Here is a 21962-nt window from a genome sequence, read left to right as displayed (position 1 = left end):
GATCTGTAATGTCTGATGTCCATTTTTGAAAAATGACCCACATTTCAGATGCTAACTGTGCTAAAATGGCTAAATCTAAGACCACGACCCTGATTTGTTTTAAAGAAAGTAGATGTATAAAAACAGTAACTCGGAGATTAAAGACTGAACCACCGTGAGAAGCAGAGGAATGTTAAAAACGTCGTCTGCAGAACATTAAAAACCTCAGTGCCTTAGCAAAAGGGACCAGGCTGAGATTATGATGAGATCAGGCTGAGATCAGACTGTGATTAAGACAAGATTAGGCTGAGACTGGGGTGAGATTATGCTGAGATTAAGACAAGATTAGGCTGAGATTATGCTGAGATTAAGACAAGATTAGGCTGAGATTAATGATGTAAATTAAAGATTCTCAAAATTAAAATGCCATGTATTATACAGGATAGATCATAAATAAGGCCTAAGCACATTGGAGCAAGCGCCATAAAACAAGCTTCCTCAGTGGGGCGTAAGAGAGAAGACAGATACTTTATAGGGAGTGAGTGGACTTGTGAACCTTTCAAGGCCAAAAGCCGAGATGGAAAAGTACCAGCGTGCGCTTTAAAAAGGATTCAGACAAGACTTGGAGATAATGGTTCACACAAGACCCGATTTCATAGACATATGAAGGTCAATTTGGCTATAATGGTGGTTTTGTGAAACCAGGAGATGAGAAAAAAGAGGTGGGGCGATGTCACCCCACCTTCACCGAGGGTATAAAACATGTGTACAAACTCTGTATATTTGGGAGTGTCGTCCAACGGCCTTTGGAAAACATTCTCCATGCTCAAGAAATAAAGGACCTGCACTTCTGAATCCTGAAGAGTCTTCTCGTATTTCTTAGTTTGTTCGATTCTTTTTATTTTCTTTCAACAAACAAATTGAATTCGTTTTATTTTACAAACCATAGATAGAACTTAGGCTTGGTGGTCAAACAAGTGTCAAGAAACGACATTATGCTGAGATTAAGACAAGATTAGGCTGAGATTAAGATGAGATTATGATGAGACTGGGGTGAGATTAAACCGAGATTAGACAGATTAAAATTAAATTAGGCTGAGACTAAAACAAGATTAGGCTGAGATTAATCTGAGATTAAGACAAGATTAGGCTGAGATTGGGGTGAGATTAAACCGAGATTAGACAGATTAAAATGAAATTAGGCTGAGATCAGGCTGAGATTAAACCGAGATCAGGCTGAGATTAGTCTGGATTAAGACAAGATTAGACTGAGATTATACCATTCGTGTGCTTTTCAGTCTGAGGAATCAGTCTCAAAAATAGGAGAGTTAGTGGAAGTGAAACAGCAGCTCAGTCAGATCTGTCACTGTTTGGGTTTTTCAGAGTTTAAAACTCTACGTTTAAACCAACACTAAACCAGGACACTACAGAAGGGAATTCCGGCAGATTGAGGATGATTTTGTGCTTTTTTCTCTTCCATTTCAGCAGCAGGTTATTAAAACAACAGCTTAGTATCTTGAAATAATGACGTTTTCTCAAGATATTGACTTTTCTTGAATTATTGACTTTTTTTCTCAGAACATTCTCTCATTTTCCTGTAATATTGACTTATTTCCTTAAAATCTCAGTTTATTTTCTTGAAATAATGACTTCGTAAAACACTGAAAATCTCAGATTAGTATTTTCCCTAAATATGAATTTATTTTCTTTGAATAATTACAATTGTTTACCATGTCAGAATAATGGTTTTCTCAAATGACTGACCTGTCAAAATAATGTTCTGGTATCTTATAATGAGACTTATCCTGAGATTTTAACACAGTTTCTCAAGATCATGCATTAAATGTTAAATTACTTTAATTTCTTGAAATGTTTACTTATTTTGAAATAGTGACTTCAGCGCACAGGTCGTTATTTGGGGATAATAAGTCAATGTTTTGGCGTGCAGTTCACACGGCGCCCTCTGGAGGAGGAGTCGTGTCCTGTAAGAGGTTCTTATCCAACTCTGCTGCAGTTCTGCAGTAAAACACTGAGAGCAGAACCAGAGTCTCACACCTTCACCTGTGAACTCACCTGAGAGCAGGTCAGGTAAACCGTGTCCATCTCCAGACCTCCTCCTGACCGCGCTGCGTCTGAACATGTCCACACGTCCACTCTTCACGCCGTCCTTCTTCTTCAGCTTATCGAACATGACCAACAGGCGAGCTCCTCAGAGCTCAGTGACTCCTGTTCACTAATGACTCTGATCTGAAAGCTGCTCTGATGCTCCTGCAGGTCACACCTGTCACACCTGCTCATCAATTAGGAATCAGAGTGGATCTCACCAGCGCCCTCTACTGGTCAACTCCAAGTAGGAGTGATTTACTTACAAGAGCAATTGTTCAAAGCTAAACTGGAAAAAAAAAAAGTAAAAATAAAAAATTTACACGATGGTTTTTTAAAGGTTTGTTTGATAAAGAAAACATATATAGATCTATATATAGGGTTCTGCTACCATCACAAGCTTGATAGAAGAACCCTTTTTGGTGCTGTACAGAACCATATACCGCACATTCTCCATTAGCCTGAAGAACCATGACACCCTGCAGAGAACCACTGCAACATGAAGAGAAACCTTTAATCATGCAAAGAGAGGTTCTATAGAGAACCATTTCCTTTACTATAGAACCCACAAAGAACCATTTTTTGAGTGTCACATCACTTTTACACAGGTGGTGGAAAGTTATATATAAGAAATTATGTATATATATGTGTGTGTGCTGCTGTTCTCTGCTGTCCGTATGTGCAGTTAGTCTGAGGTGGATAATAAAGACGCAGGTTCTCAGGGACAGAACACTGATATAGAACCTTCCAGACTGTACAGGATATGGATAGAAGATGTACATGATGTCAGTCTGCATGTGTGAGTACAGATCTGCTGGATTGAAGGTGCAGTAGGATCAGAGCGAGTCTGATGGTGTGGATGTGGTGTGGATTGTCTGTGGAGATCATCATGACTCAGAGGTCCAGTGACAGGCCTGCAGCAGCCTGATGGCCCGGGGGAAGAAACCGTCTCAGAACTGGCTGGTTCTGGACTTTATGCTTCTGTACCTCCTCCCGCTCGGCAGCTGTGAGAACAGGCAGTGGCTTGGGTGGGTGGAGTCCTTTAGAATCCTCCTGGTCTTCCTCAGGCAGCAGCTGGTGTATGAATCCAGGAGGTTTGGGAGCTGGACCCCAGTGTGTTGGGCTGTCCGCACCACCTTCTGCAGAGCTTTCTGCTCTTCCCACCAATGCGCTTCACTCTTTACCTGGAAAAGTCTATGTAGGTGTGGCCTTTTTACCCTTTGATGCACAACATGGGTCAAAAGTAACGAGCCTGTTTTTTTATTTTTTATATCTTTCGAATAAATCTAATTTTATCATTCTGGATTCCATGAAATCCTCAATTAACCTGTTTTTGATCATCACAAATCCTTATTTTGACATTTTTGCATCAGTACCCTTCTAATGCACAGCATGGGTCAAAAGGACCCGTATTCATTCCCTACGTCCAGGTATTAATGAATAATTTGTTTTCAATTTTCACAAATCTTCATTTTTATTCGTCTTTTCTTACTTATGAACAAAATTCGTGTATCACTACACCAACAGTTCAACTGTGCAAACTTGATGTAGTGATACAAAAACTATCTTTGTTCATCATATAAGAAAAAAACAATGAACCACAACATTTAACGAACACTTGGGACATTAAATGATGAAAGAAATTGATTTCAAAGAAGCCATGCATGAAATAACACAGGAAATAAAAACGGGTCATTTTTTATCTATGTTGTGTCTTAGAAGGGATTTTGTGTAGCTTGTGCATCAAAGGATTAACCACACATTAAAATTATTGAAAGAAAAATTAAATTACAACCTGTCCGTGTATCGAATGCACACAACACGCAATGATCCATCACCAATGCTGTTAAAAACGCTATCAGTGGTTGAAGTTACTGCACACACATCATAACATTAGCTTAACTGGGCCTCGTAAACATTTAAGGTCTTTAAGATCTTCGCTTTAAAGTGGTGAAGTGGAATAAACAGATAAACAAGCAAATGATGGAAAGGAAGCAAGAACGTCAAACTGACTCGGTTCCCGATTTAAAGTTGTTTATTGTACTGATTTATTTTGAACAGAAAGGCATTCCGTCGGCTCTCTTTCTAGATCAGATCTAGAATCAGTCGGACTAAATGGTGTGTATTGCTCTTCTTCATAGTGACGGTCCAGCTGTCCATGGTGAAGACCTTCAGGTAGGGACGGTGTCAGATTGTGCAAATAACCGATATGATTCACATTCTCCAGTGCAGACCAACGTTTGCCGTTTTCAGAGTGGTTTGTGTTCTACGCGACACTAAGAAAGCTGTAAAATACCGTACGATGACGACGAAGCATGATAGGACAGTTAAAGACCTGTTATACACAGACGATTTTCCACAGAAATAAACACTTTTTCTATAGAGAATTAGAGTCAGTGCCGCACTAGGGATGCATCGATACCATTTTTTTCAGCGTGATTACAAGTACAGTTCTTCAAGTTAATTTAATGTCTTTTAGTACTCGATTTCATATCCGATAATGCTCTTCCAGTGATGTAGCTGTCATTGTAAAGGAGTTCAATGCACCTCAATGGCCAAATCATTAATCAGAAAAGCTCTCCCGTACAATTGTAGGTAAAGTAGGTTTCATAGTTTTGATCTGTCTGTTTGAGCAGCAGCACATCGACAGCAGGAGTCACATCCGAGGCTCACGCTTCCAGTTTTCCGTCTGGTTGGAGTCCTTTGATTGGCTGGTTGAGCTGTAGCTGAATGTCCTCTAAACCCAGACAGACACTGTGTGGTTTTAGAAATCTTGTTCTTTGGTGACTCACTGTAGGTTTGAATAGGCCATCATGTTCAGACAAAGCTATGACTTATAAACTCAAACTGCATGAAATGCTCTGTCTGACTGACCTGCTACGGGAAACACAGCCTCTACAGACACTCGGTCTACAGACTGTTATCAATAAGGCTGATTCACTCAGAATAACCGAGTACTGAGCAAACATGCTGAGACACTGATCAGCGCTGCTAACACTGAGCACTGAAGCTAAACATCAGGTGCTGATGTTCACGGTAGGACAGCTGGGTCTCTCTACAGCCTGATTTACAGAAAAATCACCACATTAACGTTTATACTTCAACATTTTATTTAGTCGAACAGAGAAAAGTCGGTATACATGGCCTGTGTTTCTCCACCTGTGTCGGTGAAGCGGTTGTGTTCGTGTATCCTGGAGGGAATCTGCCAAGGCGGAATATTTAAAGTGATCGACAGTTTTGTGTCTGACGGCCACAAAGTAAGTAAAGGCTGTAGCACACCAGATGTCCAAAAATTCGAAACCATTGCTTTTAACTGAGGCGCCAACACACCAAGTTGACATATGCCAGCCCTCCTTGACTCTGAGCCATTACTACATTAAATTAAAGCTATATTGAGAGCACAGAAAGCACATGGGAACACATGGGGTTGACATTTACATGGAGCAAGGCAGCCAGATGCTAATGGTAAGTTACCTCAGCTAAAATTATAAGACACTTTCAGTTTGTATTTTTCAGCCCGAAAGCATCGGTCCATAGTAAATGGATGCCAAGTGTGATGAGTGATGCTCAACACTTCATTTCATTCCATTTAGAATGTAAAAATGAACCTGAACCTGGTGTTTTTGGGCCGCTGGCATTCTATAGCAGTGCTCTGGTGGGTCATGGCCTTAATGTTCCTCCTTCGTTTGTTCTTTAGCACAGCAGCTACATTCAGTTTACAGCACATGGTATCAGCTGGTATTAGATGTTGGCACCGATGCCATTTTATGTGTATGAGTAAACGAGTACGATATTGGGCCGATACCCAATACCAGTATCTGTATCGATGCATCCCTGCTCTGCACTGATGTTCCTGCAGTCAGATGTGGAAGGTGTCTTTGGCAGTTTGTCGTATGGCTGTTATCGGTTATAGGCAAGGCGCTGAAATAGGTCCAGAATCAGTAATTCCTTCCAACGTCCACTGCACTGTCCATAGATCTTTCCTTCACATCAGATCTCTGTAAATAGACGCCTTTTTTAGGACTGTTCCTTCTCTGATGACGTGAGAGTCCATATATTTACATCCACTCCTCTGTGGTGAAGCAGAGTAAGGTGAAGTGCTGTGAAGAAGTTTTTACCCAATCCTGATTTCTGTTTTTTGCATACTGGTCACACCTTATTGTTTCAGCTTTCAAACGAAATTCAAAGCAAGACAAAGACAACCAGAGTAAACTGCTCAGTTTTTAAACGATGCTTTCATTTACTGAAGGAAAACGTTCTTCAGGATCAGCTAAACTGTGTGGAAAAGCAGTTAATCAACCAAATTTAGTTGATCATTGGGATCAATTAAACTAGGCACACCCAGGCCTGATTACTGCCAGCCCTGCTGAATCTAGACTTCACTTTACTGGTACCAGCACCTTTCCATCAAAGCGTTCACTTCCATTTTTTAGACATCATTTTTTACGCATCAAATCGTCCAGCCATTCTATGATGCAATGCACAGTTAGAAGGCTTGAAATCTCGGGATTTGATTCCCACAAACCATTTTATGATCCATTATGAGCAAATCTGTGTGTTCTGACCTTCAGAGCCTCGCCGCCTCCACAGAGACACCACAATCCAGAACATAACACAATCCGGTCTGATAACGCGGCAAGAGTCAGAGATCAGTTTAGAGATCAGAGTCAGGAGGTAATAAACTCCTCCTTTCTAGACTCTGTTACTTTGAGTCAGTAATTCAGACAGTTATTCTGACCATTGTGAATGTTTCCTTTCAAATGGGACCAAGATCATGACTGCAGCCCAAAGTATGTGGGACCAAGGGGGTCCAGAGTGGAGCAACCATCTAAGCGTTGGCCCTATCATCAGGAGATCGTGATTTCGATCCCTGGTGATGCTGCAGCCATCTGTAGCCCAAGAGAGCACAGTTGGCCTCGCTCTCTCTGGGTGGGTAGGATGGCCCCCCTTCTCCCCCCATCACTCAGCATGATACTCGTCAGTGCAGGCAGCTGTTAGCCGACATAACAGATCTGGCGGTTGGCGCTTTCCTCCGAGTGCGTCCGGCTGTCCCGTGACGGCAGCTCGAAAAGAAGCGGTGGCTGGTTTCACAGGTCTCTGAGAAAGCCTGTGCTGCCATCACCCTCCTAGCATTGTAGTATTGTGTGATTGGGGGAGTCCTAACCAGCGGGTGGAATTGGAGACGACTAACTTGGGAGAAAATCGGGTAAAAAACCAAAACAAAAAAAAAACAAGTATGGGGTCCCAGTGCCCCCTTTTACTTTGGGTGTACTGTTTCAGGCAAAACTGGGGTGACAGTTAACAGGATAAACAGAGCTTGTGAAGAAGGCTGAAAGGTCACATGGCACCAGGAAATTTCAAAACGGATGAGAAAGTTAATGAAATATATCAGTCTGGAGGTACAAACCTGTTCCTGATGCTCTGAGACTCCAGAGAACCACAGTGAGAGCCGAAGCAGAAAACTTAGAACTGTGGGGAATCTTCCCAGAAGCAGCCCACAAAAACCCTCTAAGCAACCGCAGGACTTCCTCGCCATGGTCAGAAACAGCTACCCAGGGAGAGCTGCAAGCCAAAAAGCATGGCTAACTAAGAGGAGCATGAATTCTCGTCTCCATATACGCCTCTCAAGGCTTTTGGAATGTTCTGTGACCTGAGAAGTTGACGGTGGAACTTTTCGGAAGACAGGAGCCCTGATACATCTGGCATTAAGCTAACACAGCATTCAACATGGTGGTGGTAGTGTGATGGTGAGGGGATGCTCTGCTGCTTTAGGTCCTGGGTGACTTAAATTGAATCCTGTTCTCCAACAGATAATCCTGCAGGAGAACGTCTGGTCATCGGTGATCTGAAGCTCCTTCACTGCAACTCTGTTTACATCACACAGTACCAGCTGGAATCGGGGCATTTTTATGTGGTCGAGTAAACGAGCGCAGTGTTAGGCCGATATCTGATGCCAGTATCGGTTTCGATGCATCCCTACTCTGACAGATGTGGAAGGTGGCTTTGGCAGTTTGTTGTATGGCTGAAGCTCAAACAGCAAGACAACGACTCCAAGCACTAGAGCAAGAAACACAGTTAAGGCTGCTAGAGAGGCTTAGTCAAAGTCCTGACTTAGATGCTGTGGCAGGACCTTAAATTGTTGAAAGCCCTGCTCTGTGACTGAACTAAAGCAATTCTGCAACGAGGAGTGGGCCAGAATTCCTCCACAGCGATGTGAGCGACTGATCTCCAGTTCTGGCTGCAGCCCAGAATATAACTCCATGTTTAAAGAATATAAAGCAAGCGGGTCTCTTAGATCCACGGATACAGGTCAGCTGGACTCTAAGAAGATCTTAGATGTGCCTAAATATCTTCACCCACTGTCTTTAAAGGTTCTACATACAACATTTTAAACATTAATATAGCAGCAAACAACTATTTACCAGCCACACCATTTAAGGTGGAATGGGAAAGCAAGAAACTGGCAAAAAGAGAAGCTACCTCGAGAGTTTATGAACAACAAGTTTGCCTCGGCAGCGCACAACCCCGAAATTGGGGTGCGGAGCTTCTGAAGGAGCACTGAAGTGAGGGGTGTGTTTGCTTCACTTTTGAGTTCAAATATCAACAATCTTTCTCCAGAATCACCTAATTTCCTTTGATTTTTTTGGCTTCATGACTTGATATTTCTTTTTAATTACCTGCTTTATCTCTGCTTCTGCACCTTGTGCCTTTTAAGCACTTTATTTTTTAAGGCAATTACTTTTCCCAAAAACTTTTTTCCTTCGATAAATGAAGGGATTTTTTAAAAAACCGTGTTTTTGTGTTTACTCATGTTCTCCTTGTCATACATTTACATTTTGTATGAGGGTCTGAAAGCACTCAGTGTGATGCATCAGAAGGGGCCAATCATTTTTACCTTTCGTTCTTCTGCAGCACTTTTTAACGGGTTGAGATTGACAGTTGTGGTCGGCGCCAGTGCTGGAATGCTTCGTTATCTGGTTGTGCTTACAGGTTTAAAAGGCAGAGGTGAAAAACAGAGCTGTGAACACTGTGGAGAAACAGGGCGAGAGACGACGAGCGTAAATAAACCATCACGGTTAGTGCGAAGGCATATAGAGTGCGCACACTTTAACAGGCACCATGCAACATATTCAGTGAGATGGGAGACGGACAGAGCGATGAAGCGTGTTTCAAAGAGAGGTAGATCACTGCGGTGAGGCGATGTGTGGATCTGTAAAGCTCGCTTTGCCGAGAAACAGGTGAGAAGGGCAGCTACTGTTCTGAAACAGTTCTCTCGCATTTGAAGGCATTTGTGACCGTGACTCGAGTCTGGATCTGTATTTGGTCTGCTGTACAAGGCTCAGAGACTGGATTAAGAGTGAGGGTGGGTTGGCGCTCGTAGATTAGAGGCAGGAGGGCTGGGGCAGATTGTGTAGGCCACGGGAACAGCTGCATCTGGAACAGTGTCTCAGTGCCTTCTGCAGAGCTGCCTCCACAGGACACCTGCAAACTGAGACAACACACCAACAAGGTAAATACCAGGTGAAACGGATGTGCAGTACCTGATACCTGCGGCGCATTTAGTGACTGTGAGGCTATAAGCAAAATGCAGGAATAGCGCCCCCTGGATGTACACTTTGGGCTTCAGAGCGTCACAATCAAGTACACTGCAAAAAACGACATCTTAAATCTAGTCGATATATCAAAAGCTTCTCATTCTGAGGCGTTAAATTAGAAGATTATTTATTAATATATATTATAATTATATTTATATATATATTAGAAGATCTTTTTTCATACGTAATTTTTTCAACTATCAGCATTTTCTGATTCAGAAACTTTGTTCAAGTTTGTTAAAGCATCAGTCGGCACTTCTTACCTGGAAACCGCAGCTGTGTTTCTCAGAATTTCTGTTTTCTTTGTTGTTTGTTTTTGTGGTAGCGTCACTTGGTGGGTCGTTAATATGTATGACCTCATTTACATGTTGATTTTGATTGGTTCTTGCTCAGGACAGGTGAAACACCACTGCATTAATCTTGTTTCCTGTGCTGCACTGTGCGGCGTCGCGCTGTCACCGCCCTGTTTTATGAATTTAAGCTGTCGTAGTCGGATCTGCCGGAGTCGTTAGCCACACTCTGGAAATGTTCACATTCCCTGTTTATGTACAAACAGACAGAATAAAACTAATTCCCTCTCCCTGCTTTTTTTCCAAGTATACAACCACCCACATGTCCGGCCGGACACTGAAGGACGACTGACTTTCGAGCCCTCCTGCTACCCACTTCAGACCAGCTGCCCACACTTGGACTAGCTGCCCACCCTACACTGATGTTCTCATGGACTCCCAGCTATTCCTACTACTAATACTACTGCTATTAATATTAGTAATATAATAACTCTGTAGGTAGTCTGACCAGAGGAGGACGGGTCCCCCTGGTGAGCCTGGTTCCTCCCAAGGTTTCTTCCTTAGCTCTGAGGGAGGTTCTCCTTGCCACTGGCACCCCTGGCTTGCCCACCTGGGGGTTTTACACTCATGTTAAAACTTTGTCTTTCTGGAATTCTGTGAAGCTGCTTTGGGACATCAGTTGTAAAAAGCGCTACAAATAAATTTGATTTTATTTGATTTGATTTGATATGAATCTGTCCTGCTGTTTCTAGAGGTCGACATGTGATTCCCTTTTGCACATACGGCCGCTGTTCGATCAGCGCCAGGCTGAATCTGAGACTGTAACGGGAAGCAGAACCTGTCAGATTCAGAATTAGGTTATATTAACTTGTATTAAAACGGCTGAATAAGCGTGTTTGTGTTTGAGTGAACAGGGAAGGTGATCACCTGCTGTGTGGAGGATCAGCTGAATCTCAGCTGTGAGGAGGCTGGCGACACTGAGGCAGGAGGCTGCTGACGATCTGAAAAACACTGACACATTAGAGCTCCCACAGACAGGGGGCAGTGTGGAGCTGAGGGACTCACAGCATCAGCAATGCAGTAAACTCTACTTAGAAGACCCAGAGAACAAATAACAACGTTAAAGCTGGAGTTACGCTACACGACCTTCACCCCGATCCTCAGTCTGGCTGAGTCTCAGCTGGTCGACTCCAGTCTGCAGATTTTTGGGTCAGTCTGAGTCGACAGGTGTGAGTGGCCCCAAATGTCTTTGAGTTGTGTGTAATGAAGGTTCCAGATGTACCTAACGTACCGACTGTGATCTGCACTGTGCTTTACATTAACCGTGTACGTCTACAATCAAACTCTCACACCCAATGTACTTCACATAAACAAGATTTCAGATCAGCCCTGCACTTCACAGAGTATCAATACCTGCAGCCCTCGCTTCTGTCCTGCTAAAGGACCATTAGATCAGATTTAACACGAAGAGACTGGAACACAAACTCATTTCTAAAGGAATCAGACAGTGAAGAGCATCAGACAGGATCCTGGAGATGTTCCTCCACTTTCAGGTGGAGCTGATAAACCCTCACTTACACATTCATGTGCTCTTTTTATAATAATCTATACCCGTAATCTATAGCCGCACATATAGACTGACATCATCTATAATCTGGAATATGTGTGTATATATATATATATATATATATACACACACATGTCACTGCTGTTGGAACAAAACCTTGTATCTCCATTTTTGGACATCTCCGTTTTTCAGTTTTTGAGCTAATTTGAAAATACCCATAGTCCTACATATTGTGCATAAATTCCATGATGATTGGACCAAAAGAAATGACCTAAAATTACTTGTGAAAAACGTCTGGTTCCATTGACTAACATTAAAAACAGAGTAAGTTTTTACCTTCTCCTGTAAAGTTACAATTTTGGAGAGGTTTTGGTCCGACAACAGCGACACACACACACACACACACACACACACATACACACACACACATATATATATATATATATATATATATATATATATATATATATATATATATATATATACACACATGTCACTGTTGTCGGAAGAAAACCTCATATCTCCAAAATTAGAACTTTACAGGAGAAAGAAAAAACATACTGTAGTTTTAATGCAAGTCAATGGAACCGGACGTCTTTCCAAGTCATTTTGGGCCGTTTTTTTGCTCCGTTCATCATGAAATTTACACACAATGTAAAGAACAACAGGTCCTTTGAAAGGATATCAAAAACTGAAAAATCACAAAAATGGAGATACGAGGTTTTCTGCCGACAGCAGCGATATGTTCTATCCACTGTGCACCTGTATCTCATTTATCTACCTCAGACTCACAAATTGTATATATATATATATATATATATAAATGTGTACATATCACAGCTTATATTTTAGAACATTCTGTACAAATTGTACATTGGAATGGTGCAAAATTGGTGTATATTAATGTGTATATGTGTATACCTCTAGAGTGTAGCGTGTGTGTATATATATATATATATATATATATATATATGTGTGTGTGTGTGTGTGTGTGTGTGTTTATGTACAGTATTACAAGGGGGCTTCACCTTCACACCTGTGTAAATATGATGTGACAATAAACCAGCAGCTGCTCCATGTTTATATATTTATCTCCTGTTAGATGGGAATGTGTCCCCTCAGGGAAGTCTGGTGAGTTCAGTACGACTTAAAAAAGCTGTGAAATATCAGCCGCCCAAAAAATCTGCAGGACCCAGTCGGACAGTGTGAGACGCGCAGATTCTCTATGATCTATCGGGACTTTAACCGTCGTGCGGTGAACCCGAGGCTCACTGAAAGGTTCTGTAAGGTGATTTTGGGATCTTGTACTGAACACAGCACTGTGCAAAAGTCTCAGGCGCCTGAGCCATTCACCATTTCTCTCTGCAATGAGTGTGGATTTGCCAGTAAAACACCACGCATGATGAGAATAGATGCAGTTCAACACTAATACAGTAACAAGTAGCAACAATTTCTCATCTTCAGAACTGGAAGAGACATCCTGGGAGCTGGTATGAAGAACAAAGACACCTCCAGTCATCACAGGGACTTATTAAACTCCAGGGGCAGCACCTGATTTGCTTGAGGAGAAAACAAACACATAGCATAACCACTTACTGTACTGATATTATTCGTATGTATTCTAATATTAGTGATTTTTGAACAAAATAGACATTTATTGCCCAGATAAACAGATTTTTAATTCTATTTCTCTCAGATGCATGAAACTGTTGCACAGTATACGGACCATTCTACTAAAAGTGCGTAAAAATATATATTTATAAGTATTGTGTTCTGATCTACTCAAAATCTATGGCATTAATAGAGATATTAATCAGCTAAATGTAAACAAAATCATCATTCATAGAGTGCTTTCTATTGGGCGGAGTCTGTCCCACACACTAATCTTCTAAAATCTTCTAAAAATAATACTTACTTTATTGCAATTTTTAAATTGTGTTTTTAAAATATTTTTTTTCATGTCTTTTAAAGTGAATTTGAAAGATTCAGTTTAATTTTTAAATAAAAAACTATTCCAAGTCCCAGTCCCAGTTTTCCTGTCACTACCAAAACACAGTATCACTCTGTGGGCGGAGGCTTGTTTTAGCCACGCCCCTGTATTTTAGAGCTGCATCCCTGTCCCTCATGGCCACATGGTGAGCATCCCATTAGATCCCATCGTTTTTGAAGTAAATGTGACCCAAATTCTGAAAGTCAGCGAGGAGCATTAAGAATCGCCGTATTTTCTGCAGTTCAGCTCTTTTTAGTGTTTTAGTGTAAAATATGGTGATTTTCTGTGTGACCAGCTGCTCAAAGCTGGTCATGAACTGCTGAGTTTCTGAGCTCAGAATGAGCTGAAATTGTCACTATTGAAAGACTTGGTAAAGTTTGGGAAGTTATGACTGTTTTGGTACAGGCAAAATAGAATGATCAATTATTAGTTTTAATAAAATAAACAGGGATTTTAGTCTAAAGTCCAAGATCAGTTAAACGTCCCAAATGTGTTTCAGATCTGACTCTGAATTAATTCAGGAGAAAGATGCACAGAAAAAATGGGAAAAACAAAACCCAGTATGCACAAAACTGTAATTACTGCAGATCATTTATGTGTTATTTACATTATATATGAAGAAGAATATACAAGACGTTGACTGTACACTGTACTACAGCATTATACGGTTGTCCTGTATGCTGTGTGGACACATGCTTAGACTCAGTAAATACAGACAGCAACAGTCTGTGATAGCAGATAACAGTCTGCCCAGGAAAAGAGCCTCTGAAACTGTGTTAAATTACAGTAAGTGATGGAAATAATACATAATATACAACAGAGAAGGCAAACAAACAGCAAATGTAAGACTGAAGTTGCACATCAGTTTCATTCTGAGGATGAAAATGAGTAAAACCAACAAAAACAATGCTACAGGGACCTGCTGAAGCATTTGACAGGACTGAGGTTCCCTACAGAACCAGGCTTGCAGTAGCCGTTAAATGGAAATGCATTGGGGTGAGCGGCGAGGGACATCCTGGGGTTCAGGGTATGTGTATGCCAGGCCTTAGGGGGATAGAGGTGCCACAGAGAGGAGGTCCGAAAGGTTTCTGTCCAAATACGCCAATCAAAACCACACAATCCCTTCCTGAACACACAGAACCCTCCAACGAATCCACTACAAATCAGCTCCAGGCCGCCGTTCCTCCTGATCACTGTCCACCATCGGCAGCGCAAACCACCACACAGCGATCCCAAACCCACACGCTGCCGTAAAGCTTCACTCTTCTCATATTAGTGCAATAAGGAAGCTGCGGGTGCAGCCCTGCGTAAGGCCAGCGCTCACCTAAGGCCGGGGTGGTATGTGCAAAAAGCTGGTGTCTGCAGCAAGCGTGTCCGTCTAATTACGACTGATTTCTTCTATAATAGCCCACAGGTTCATCGCTGTGTCTAGATCAGGGCTTCAAACTGCTCTGAGGAACAAAAATCAAACTGGAAATGTTACTTTTCCAGGACCAAAACCGAAAAACAATCTTTCCTAACTGTTAAGGAAGTGTTCACTTCAAAACGGCCTCCAAAGTTTACCTAGTGTTCCCACAGTTTACAGATTTTTTTCTAACTCTAACGCTTTCCTAGATACAGCGGGATCCAAAAGTCTGAGAACTTTTTTCCTTCCGAGTTATAATTTTTTTATATATATATTTTGAAATAACATGAGTTTCTGAATTTTTTTCATATTTGGTGGTGTGTCCCTGCATTGCTTTAAGGACAGTGTGAACATAGAGCATAGAAGCCCCTGATAAGCAGATCAAATCCACCCGTCAGTCGAGCTTCACTGGAAAGCATAAGACTCAAAAACATCTACAAAGGCCTTTGGAAAGGGGAATTCCACCAAATTTTGGAAAAATTCACCATAATTGAGTGTTTGAGATTTACAGTGGTGGTGATGGGAACCAGGCGTCACCATGACTACAACACAGATATAGACACTTTATTTACCATCCAGAACCACCAGAGAACCTACACGAGTCTTCTGAGCTTATACGGAATGTCGATGATGGAAAATAGTGGAAAATCTGGAATAATGAGTTTTCTTTGGGGACTATTTTGCCGAACAGCGCCCTGCATGTCTCCCTCCACCATGAATGGAGTTGAAGTTCTCTAAACTCTCATAAAACAGCGTCTCAGTCATCAGGCAGTGAATTCAGAACCAGCTCATGTAGGAACTTTCTGTAGGAGCTTTTAGAGGGACGTCTGGTTCCCATCACCACCACTGTGAGCAGCTCTGGCTGGGTGAGTTTATCTAGAACGGAGCGTTTCACACCAAACCGCTCTGATAACATCTTAACCAGTTAATTATGGCCAGAAATAGAACATAACCTCACACCATTTTTACTCATTTGTTTTGAAATTTATTTCCAGGTTCGGCGACGTCTCAGACTTTTGGACAATGACTATGCTCATGTGTGATGTTCTGAGGAACCATTTAACAAGCTAGCACTAATTAGGACACATTCTGACCATAACCTCAGGTAAATAACTAGTAAATAATTCACATGTCGCAATTTTCTGATTCACAAACAAGTTCCACAGCCTTTATGTGGAGACCTGTCCTTATCAATATTGAAGCAGCTGCTGGGTCTAATCACTTTGAGCCTGCGCGAAGATGTGTTTCATTCTTACGGTGTTGCTTTCGGGCTGGAAGGGAAAACATTAAAATGTAAACCAGTCGTTCCGTTTCTGAGTCCTGGTCTAGATACCAAGGAGCTGTCAGAGATGTTCTCCGGAGGCCAGTAGAAGGCCGGAACGTTGTAAGTGGGCTATGGCGAGTTGAGGGGGGGTGGTGGTGGGGGGGGGGAATTGTTGTAGGGTGGGCTCCTGTCAAATGCTTCAGCCTCCGTGTGCGTTCAGACTGGACAATTGCATAATCACAAGTAGCTCTGATATGACTGGAGAAGGCCAGAGTGTCTTTGGTGCGTCAGTGGGATGTTTTCACACAGACGGATGGTAATAGTCCTCTTTTCTGAGCACTGACAGAACGATGCAATGGCAGCTTCACCACATTGACTGGCATCACACCACAAAGTGTGCCGCCCTCTCGAGCGTGGCATTCTGCCAGAAAACGCGAGCAGGAGGGGAATCGACATGAGCGCAAAGAAAAGCAAGTAAAGCCAAAGCCAGGAGCTGCAGTGTGGAGGAAGCCACAAGCAGATACATCAGTTAAAAAGTGTGGATCTTGTGTTCATAATGCTTAATAAATGCCTTTATAAGGTGTTATATGGCATACATAAAGCCTTATAATATTGAAATTAAGCCTGTAGTAACACCTATTTGTACAACACTGTATAAAGCAAGAGTGTATGACTTCATAAAGTCAGGCTCCATAATGCATTGGAACACTGTAGACACTAATAGGGATGGTACTGAGATATTCATGGGTATTCCTGACTGGTCAATACCAAAATACTGATAAGCTCCTGGACAAACGGAGCTGTTAACGGATTAAAATTCATTTACTGCATTCGGCAGACGCTCTTATCCAGAGCGACTTACAATTTGATTATGGGAGGCCAAGGTGGTGTTAGGAGTCTTGCCCAAGGACTCCTATTGGTATAATGTAGGGTGCTTGAACCCCAGTCTACAGCGTAGAAGGCAGAGGTGTTACCCACTACACTAACCAACCACTAACGGTTAACGGTATTTACACTTTATCAGCTCCACTTACTGTATAGCTGCACTCTGTAGTTCTACAGTTACAGACTGTAGTCCATCTGTTTCTCTGATACTCTGTTACCCTGTTCTTCAGTGGTCAGGACCCCCATGGACCCTCACAGAGCAGGTACTGTTTGGGTGGTGGATCATCCTCAGCACTGCAGTAACACTGACGTGGTGGTGGTGTGTTAGTGTGTGTTGTGCTGGTCTGGCCTGACCTTACACACTCTGCTCCATCCAATCTGCTATCTTAAAGCTATTACTGCCATTTAGCTGCATCTGTTTTTACAGTGTGTTGTAGCTCATTACAGCTTTCATGTTTACAACGTTCTTATGAAGAGTGCGCTATGAAACCTGACATAATAAATTTCTGTATACTTTATAAAATGCTATGCATTAAACTACAACTATTCATACGCAATTATTCAAGCTGGTACTGGGCACTATAATGTGTTAGGTATGCCATATTCTGCTTTAAATACACTTACGAAGCATTATGAATGCAGGATTCATAGAAACCATCAAACTGTCTGAATGAACTCCAGTAAAGTATCAGCACACTGCATGTGTGTACCTGCACACGTTCACTGGAAAAGCACGACGGATACACCTGCTGAACGTTACTGGTTATGTTTCATGAGAACCTGACTTCCTCCACCTCTCACTACACGACAGCTAAGAATGCTGTTCCCTGAGATTTGTAGAGCAGACGAACGCTGCGTCGCGTCGCGTCGCAAAGCTTACATTCAACCCACAGTCGCAGCTGTTGCTGTGCTTCAGATGTGTAGCCACAGCGCCCTGATTAGAGATGCACCGAAATTCTGTCACTGGTCAAAAGTGGAACTTTCACAGGGCTGGGCAATGTGATCAATATATACACAGCACTGTGGGAAAGTTTTAGGCGTCTAAGCGAATGTTTAACCAGTTGACCTCAGCAGTGAGTTCATCACAATATACATTAGAATAAAGTCGTATTCATAATTCAAATAAACAGAAAAACTATAAACAGTAACAAGAATTTCTCGGGTCCATATTTTTCCTGAACACCTTCACAGCCGCCACAGAGACTCGTTAATATCATCAATGACATCATGAGCTCAATTTACTGAGCACTGATTGGTCAAACCAGGAGCTGCTTTTGAACTACATATAATACTGGGCTTCCTCAAGGAGGAGAGGCTTGGAGATGGGTAAACACACACACCAACATCCAGAAAATCACTATATATATATATATAGTACTGTATATATTGTTATGATAATAAATTATGTCATGGTCTAATACAATATATTATTCTGAAGATATGCATATCGTCAGTGCCTGTAGACACTGACCAACTGCATGTTTCATTATAAAGAGTCCTGTTTAACTGATTTAGTGACAAATATTGAATAAAATGTATTTTTTTTAAAGAATTTTCTCGGTTCCAACTGATCAGATGCCTGAAAAAATAAATACTGTAGCATATCATGTTTAAAAAAAAACGACTGAAGTATTAGAATATTATATTATTGCTATATTACCCAACTCTAAAGTCTGGGACTCTCGGATGCATAAAAAAGCCAAACCTTTCACTGAAAGGACCAAAACATCAAACAAAGACATCAAAGTTTCAAGAACAGTACATTTAACAGGAATCCTACACTTATTAAACTGACTCTGAAGGTTGGTGCTGTAAATGCGTGTGTTGGTCGGATCCTGCTGGTGTGGGTTCACAACTGTTTTGTCTCTAAATGTTGAACGTTAGAGCGATTTTTGTTTGTTGATAGCGCCGCCTACAGCAAAGACTGCTAGACGAGAATACCACGGCCACGCCCACACTTTAGTAAAGGCAATGGTTCTATTTAAAACCTTAAGCTCTATATAGAACCATTTCGCAATTACATCGTTCCCTGCATGGCGAAATGGTTCTTCAGACTGATAAAGAATGTGTTGTATAGGGTTCCACGTAGCACCACAAAATGGTTCTTCTGTTGTTATAAGCTTGACATTGTAGCAATAGCAGAACCCTTTTTGGTGCAATATAGAACCATATACTACACATTCTCCACCAATCTGCAGAGAACCATTTAACCATGCAAATCATTCTTGGCTCTATATAGAACCACTGTCTTTACTAAAGAACCCTTAGAAGCAATAAAGAGTTTCATACTTTTACTGCTTTTATTATTATTTATTATTATTATGCTTTTAATATTATTTAGCCACCTGTATAAACGTAGTCCTCTAGTTCTCCACGCTTTCTTACCAAACATGCCGATTACCGGCTTTGAAGCATCACTGGCATCAACTGTCTTTAAAAAGATAAATAACATGGCAAATTATGAATAAAAGAACCCATCGTTTAGGTTTTGAGTGGAGTGTGTCCTAAATTTCAGTTTCAGTTTCATTTCGGTGCATCACTAATGTTAACAGTGCTAACAATGAATTAAAGCTGCGAAGAAGCTTTTCACAAATGATGTCATGCTATCTGAGGGCTACTGGCCTCCACTCATGGTCAGCCAAGCTGCTCCTCACATTACGGACGTCATGCTGATTCCGAACAGATCACCGAATAAACACAAAGGTTCTGGAAACATATGAGCAGCAGAGGATATATCAGTAAAACAGTACGTACTGACGGCCCTGTGGAACAAAACTGGATGCAGTTTTGTTTGGACAGGAGTGAAGAGAGGTTTGCTGGCAGAAAAGCCTCGATCATTAGAAGAAGCGCCAAACAAGCGACAACAGTAAAACAGGTCAGACGCTGTTACATTGAGGGATTCTGCAGTGCGTGTTTATGCATTCAACACTTCCCAACCCGTGAACGGTGTTGTTTTTTTTACAAATTCTCTCTAGTGCCTAAATCCAACTCAGCTAAAGTAAGGTCCATTTACAGGGGAATTCCAAAATTTCTGCATGACTGAGTGTGTGAGGGGTTTGGTGTGAAATGGTCCAGATGTCTTTACAGTGGTGGCGATAGGAACCAGGGGTCACCATGATTACACCACAGATATAGCCTTTGTATTTACCCTACAGAACCACCAGAGAACCTACACGAGTCTTCTGAGTTTATATGGAATGTTGATGATGGAAAATAGTGGAAAATCTGGAATAATGAGTTTTCTTTGGGGACTATTTTGCGGCACAGCGCCACCATGAATATATCACAAAAGTAAAGTTTTAGCTTTTAAAGCTTGACGTCTGGTTCCTATCACTCCCACTCCCACTTTGTTTACGCTGATAATGACATGCTTATGAAGGAATTCCCCTTTAAAAAAAGACCCTTCAGTTGTACCCAAAGTTCCACATGCACCTACGTTCTCCTCAGAAAGAACAGAGAGGTGAGAGACAGAGAACACAGTCCTGAGAGCTGATCTGCAGTATCTTAGAGGAAGGCAGGGCCACTTGTGCTCCACAAAAAAGATCCCTGAGCGGAAAACAGTCACCAAACGTGTCAAGTGCACCAGGAGCTACGAAAGAAAAGCAGGAAACCAGTCTGTCCTCCTCTCTGCGCCACCCTTCTGGGCCGGTCAGTAGCGGTGGTGCTGGGAGCTGTAGTTTCTGGTGTACAGCGAGCTGTAGGACGTGGACGGGGAGGTGTATCTGGTGGAGTGGGTGGAGCGTGTCAGGACGCTGGGGAGCGGGTGAGTTCTGGGCGAGCTCCAGGTGGAGCGGTAGGTGCCCAGGATGGGTGAGCGATAGGGCGAGGAAGGGGCAGAGCCGGGGGAGGAGTGCGGCTCGCTTACGTAGCGGCGGGCCAGGCTGGTGGTGCGGGACAGCTGAGTGTAGTCCACACTGGAGGAGTGCGGCTCCACCACGTATGCCCGCATCCCCACCGTCCAGTGACAGTGGCCGGCACGGTAAGGCACGGCCGGGGGAGTCCAGGAGGATGAGGAGGACAAGGAGGACGCAGGGGAGGAAGGGGCCTCCAGCAAGGGGGGGCTGCCAGGGTCGGACGGGAGCGAGGGGGCGTGGACGTGCTCCGTGGGAGATGTGATGGCGGAAGCCGCCGCCAGCACCTCGTCTACTGTGGACAGAGTGTCGGTGAGGGACGAGGTTTCTGTTCCACTTACTTTGGGAGTGGCGGTCCTCAGTCTGGACGTCTTGCCACTGCGAGGGCGGTGCGACTGCTCGTGGTCAAACTCCAGGTCCTCCAGGCGCTGGGTCAGGGCCAGTTTCTGCTGGATGGCCATGCGCAGCAGCGAGTTCAGGGTCTTCTTCTCGTCCTCAGCCGCCGCCAGCTGCCTCTGCATCTCGTCCAGCTGAGTGACGTACTCGTCACACCTGGAGGCAGAGAGCGAGAGAGCAAGAGAGAGAGAGAGAGAGAGAGAGAGAGAGAGAGAGAGAGAGAGAGAGAGAGAGAGGGAGAGAGAGAGAGAGAGAGAGAGAGAGCAAGAGAGAGAGACAGAGAGACAGAGCAAGAGAGCGAGAGAGAGAGAAATAATGAAATAATAAATACTAACTTATTAAATATTAAATGAAGTGACCCTTATTCGTCCCACAACGGAGGAATTCCACCTCCTCATTTAACCCGTCCGTTCAGTGAAACACCACATACACACTAGTGAACACACACAGACACTAGGGGGCAGTGAACACACTTGCCCGGAGCGGTGGGCAGCCCCATTCACAGCGCCCAGGGGGCAGTGATACTGATTTACATAAAATACTAAATAGTGACCTAAATAAAATACTAAATACTGATTTACATAAAATACTAAATAGTGACCTAAATAAAATACTAAATACTGATTTACATAAAATA

General features: G+C 42.6%; 2 protein-coding genes across 9 annotated transcripts in view; both read right to left on the bottom strand.

The window, feature by feature from the left end:
* fgd4b (FYVE, RhoGEF and PH domain containing 4b) overlaps nt 1–2231 on the bottom strand; it is a 32064-nt gene extending 29833 nt beyond the window's left edge. For both annotated transcript variants that reach the window (XM_037542800.1, XM_037542805.1), the window contains exon 1: nt 2053–2231. In XM_037542800.1, the coding sequence (XP_037398697.1) occupies nt 2053–2170 (118 nt within the window). In that variant the 5' untranslated portion in view covers nt 2171–2231. The remainder of the gene's footprint in view (nt 1–2052) is intronic.
* A 1868-nt stretch (nt 2232–4099) lies between these two features.
* Nucleotides 4100–21962, bottom strand: part of LOC108413499 (protein bicaudal D homolog 1-like) — a 62425-nt gene continuing 44562 nt past the window's right edge. The window contains exons 7-10 of one of the 7 annotated variants that reach the window (XR_005130311.1): nt 21271–21481; nt 10895–10978; nt 9941–10215; nt 4100–9571 (exon numbers count right to left, since the gene is read on the bottom strand). Coding sequence is in view for 6 of the 7 variants with exons in the window: in XM_037538641.1 (XP_037394538.1) it covers nt 20728–21481 (754 nt within the window). In the remaining variant the exon portion in view is untranslated. Of the gene's footprint in view, nt 9572–9855; nt 10216–10595; nt 10979–20582; nt 21482–21962 lie in introns of those variants that run through there. The other 6 variants (XM_037538644.1, XM_037538651.1, XM_037538646.1 and 3 more) reach the window with 6 other exon arrangements.

The sequence above is a fragment of the Pygocentrus nattereri genome, chromosome 1 (genome assembly GCF_015220715.1).
Source record: "Pygocentrus nattereri isolate fPygNat1 chromosome 1, fPygNat1.pri, whole genome shotgun sequence".
NCBI lineage: Eukaryota > Metazoa > Chordata > Actinopteri > Characiformes > Serrasalmidae > Pygocentrus > Pygocentrus nattereri.
This window is presented reverse-complemented; position numbering and strand designations above follow the sequence as displayed.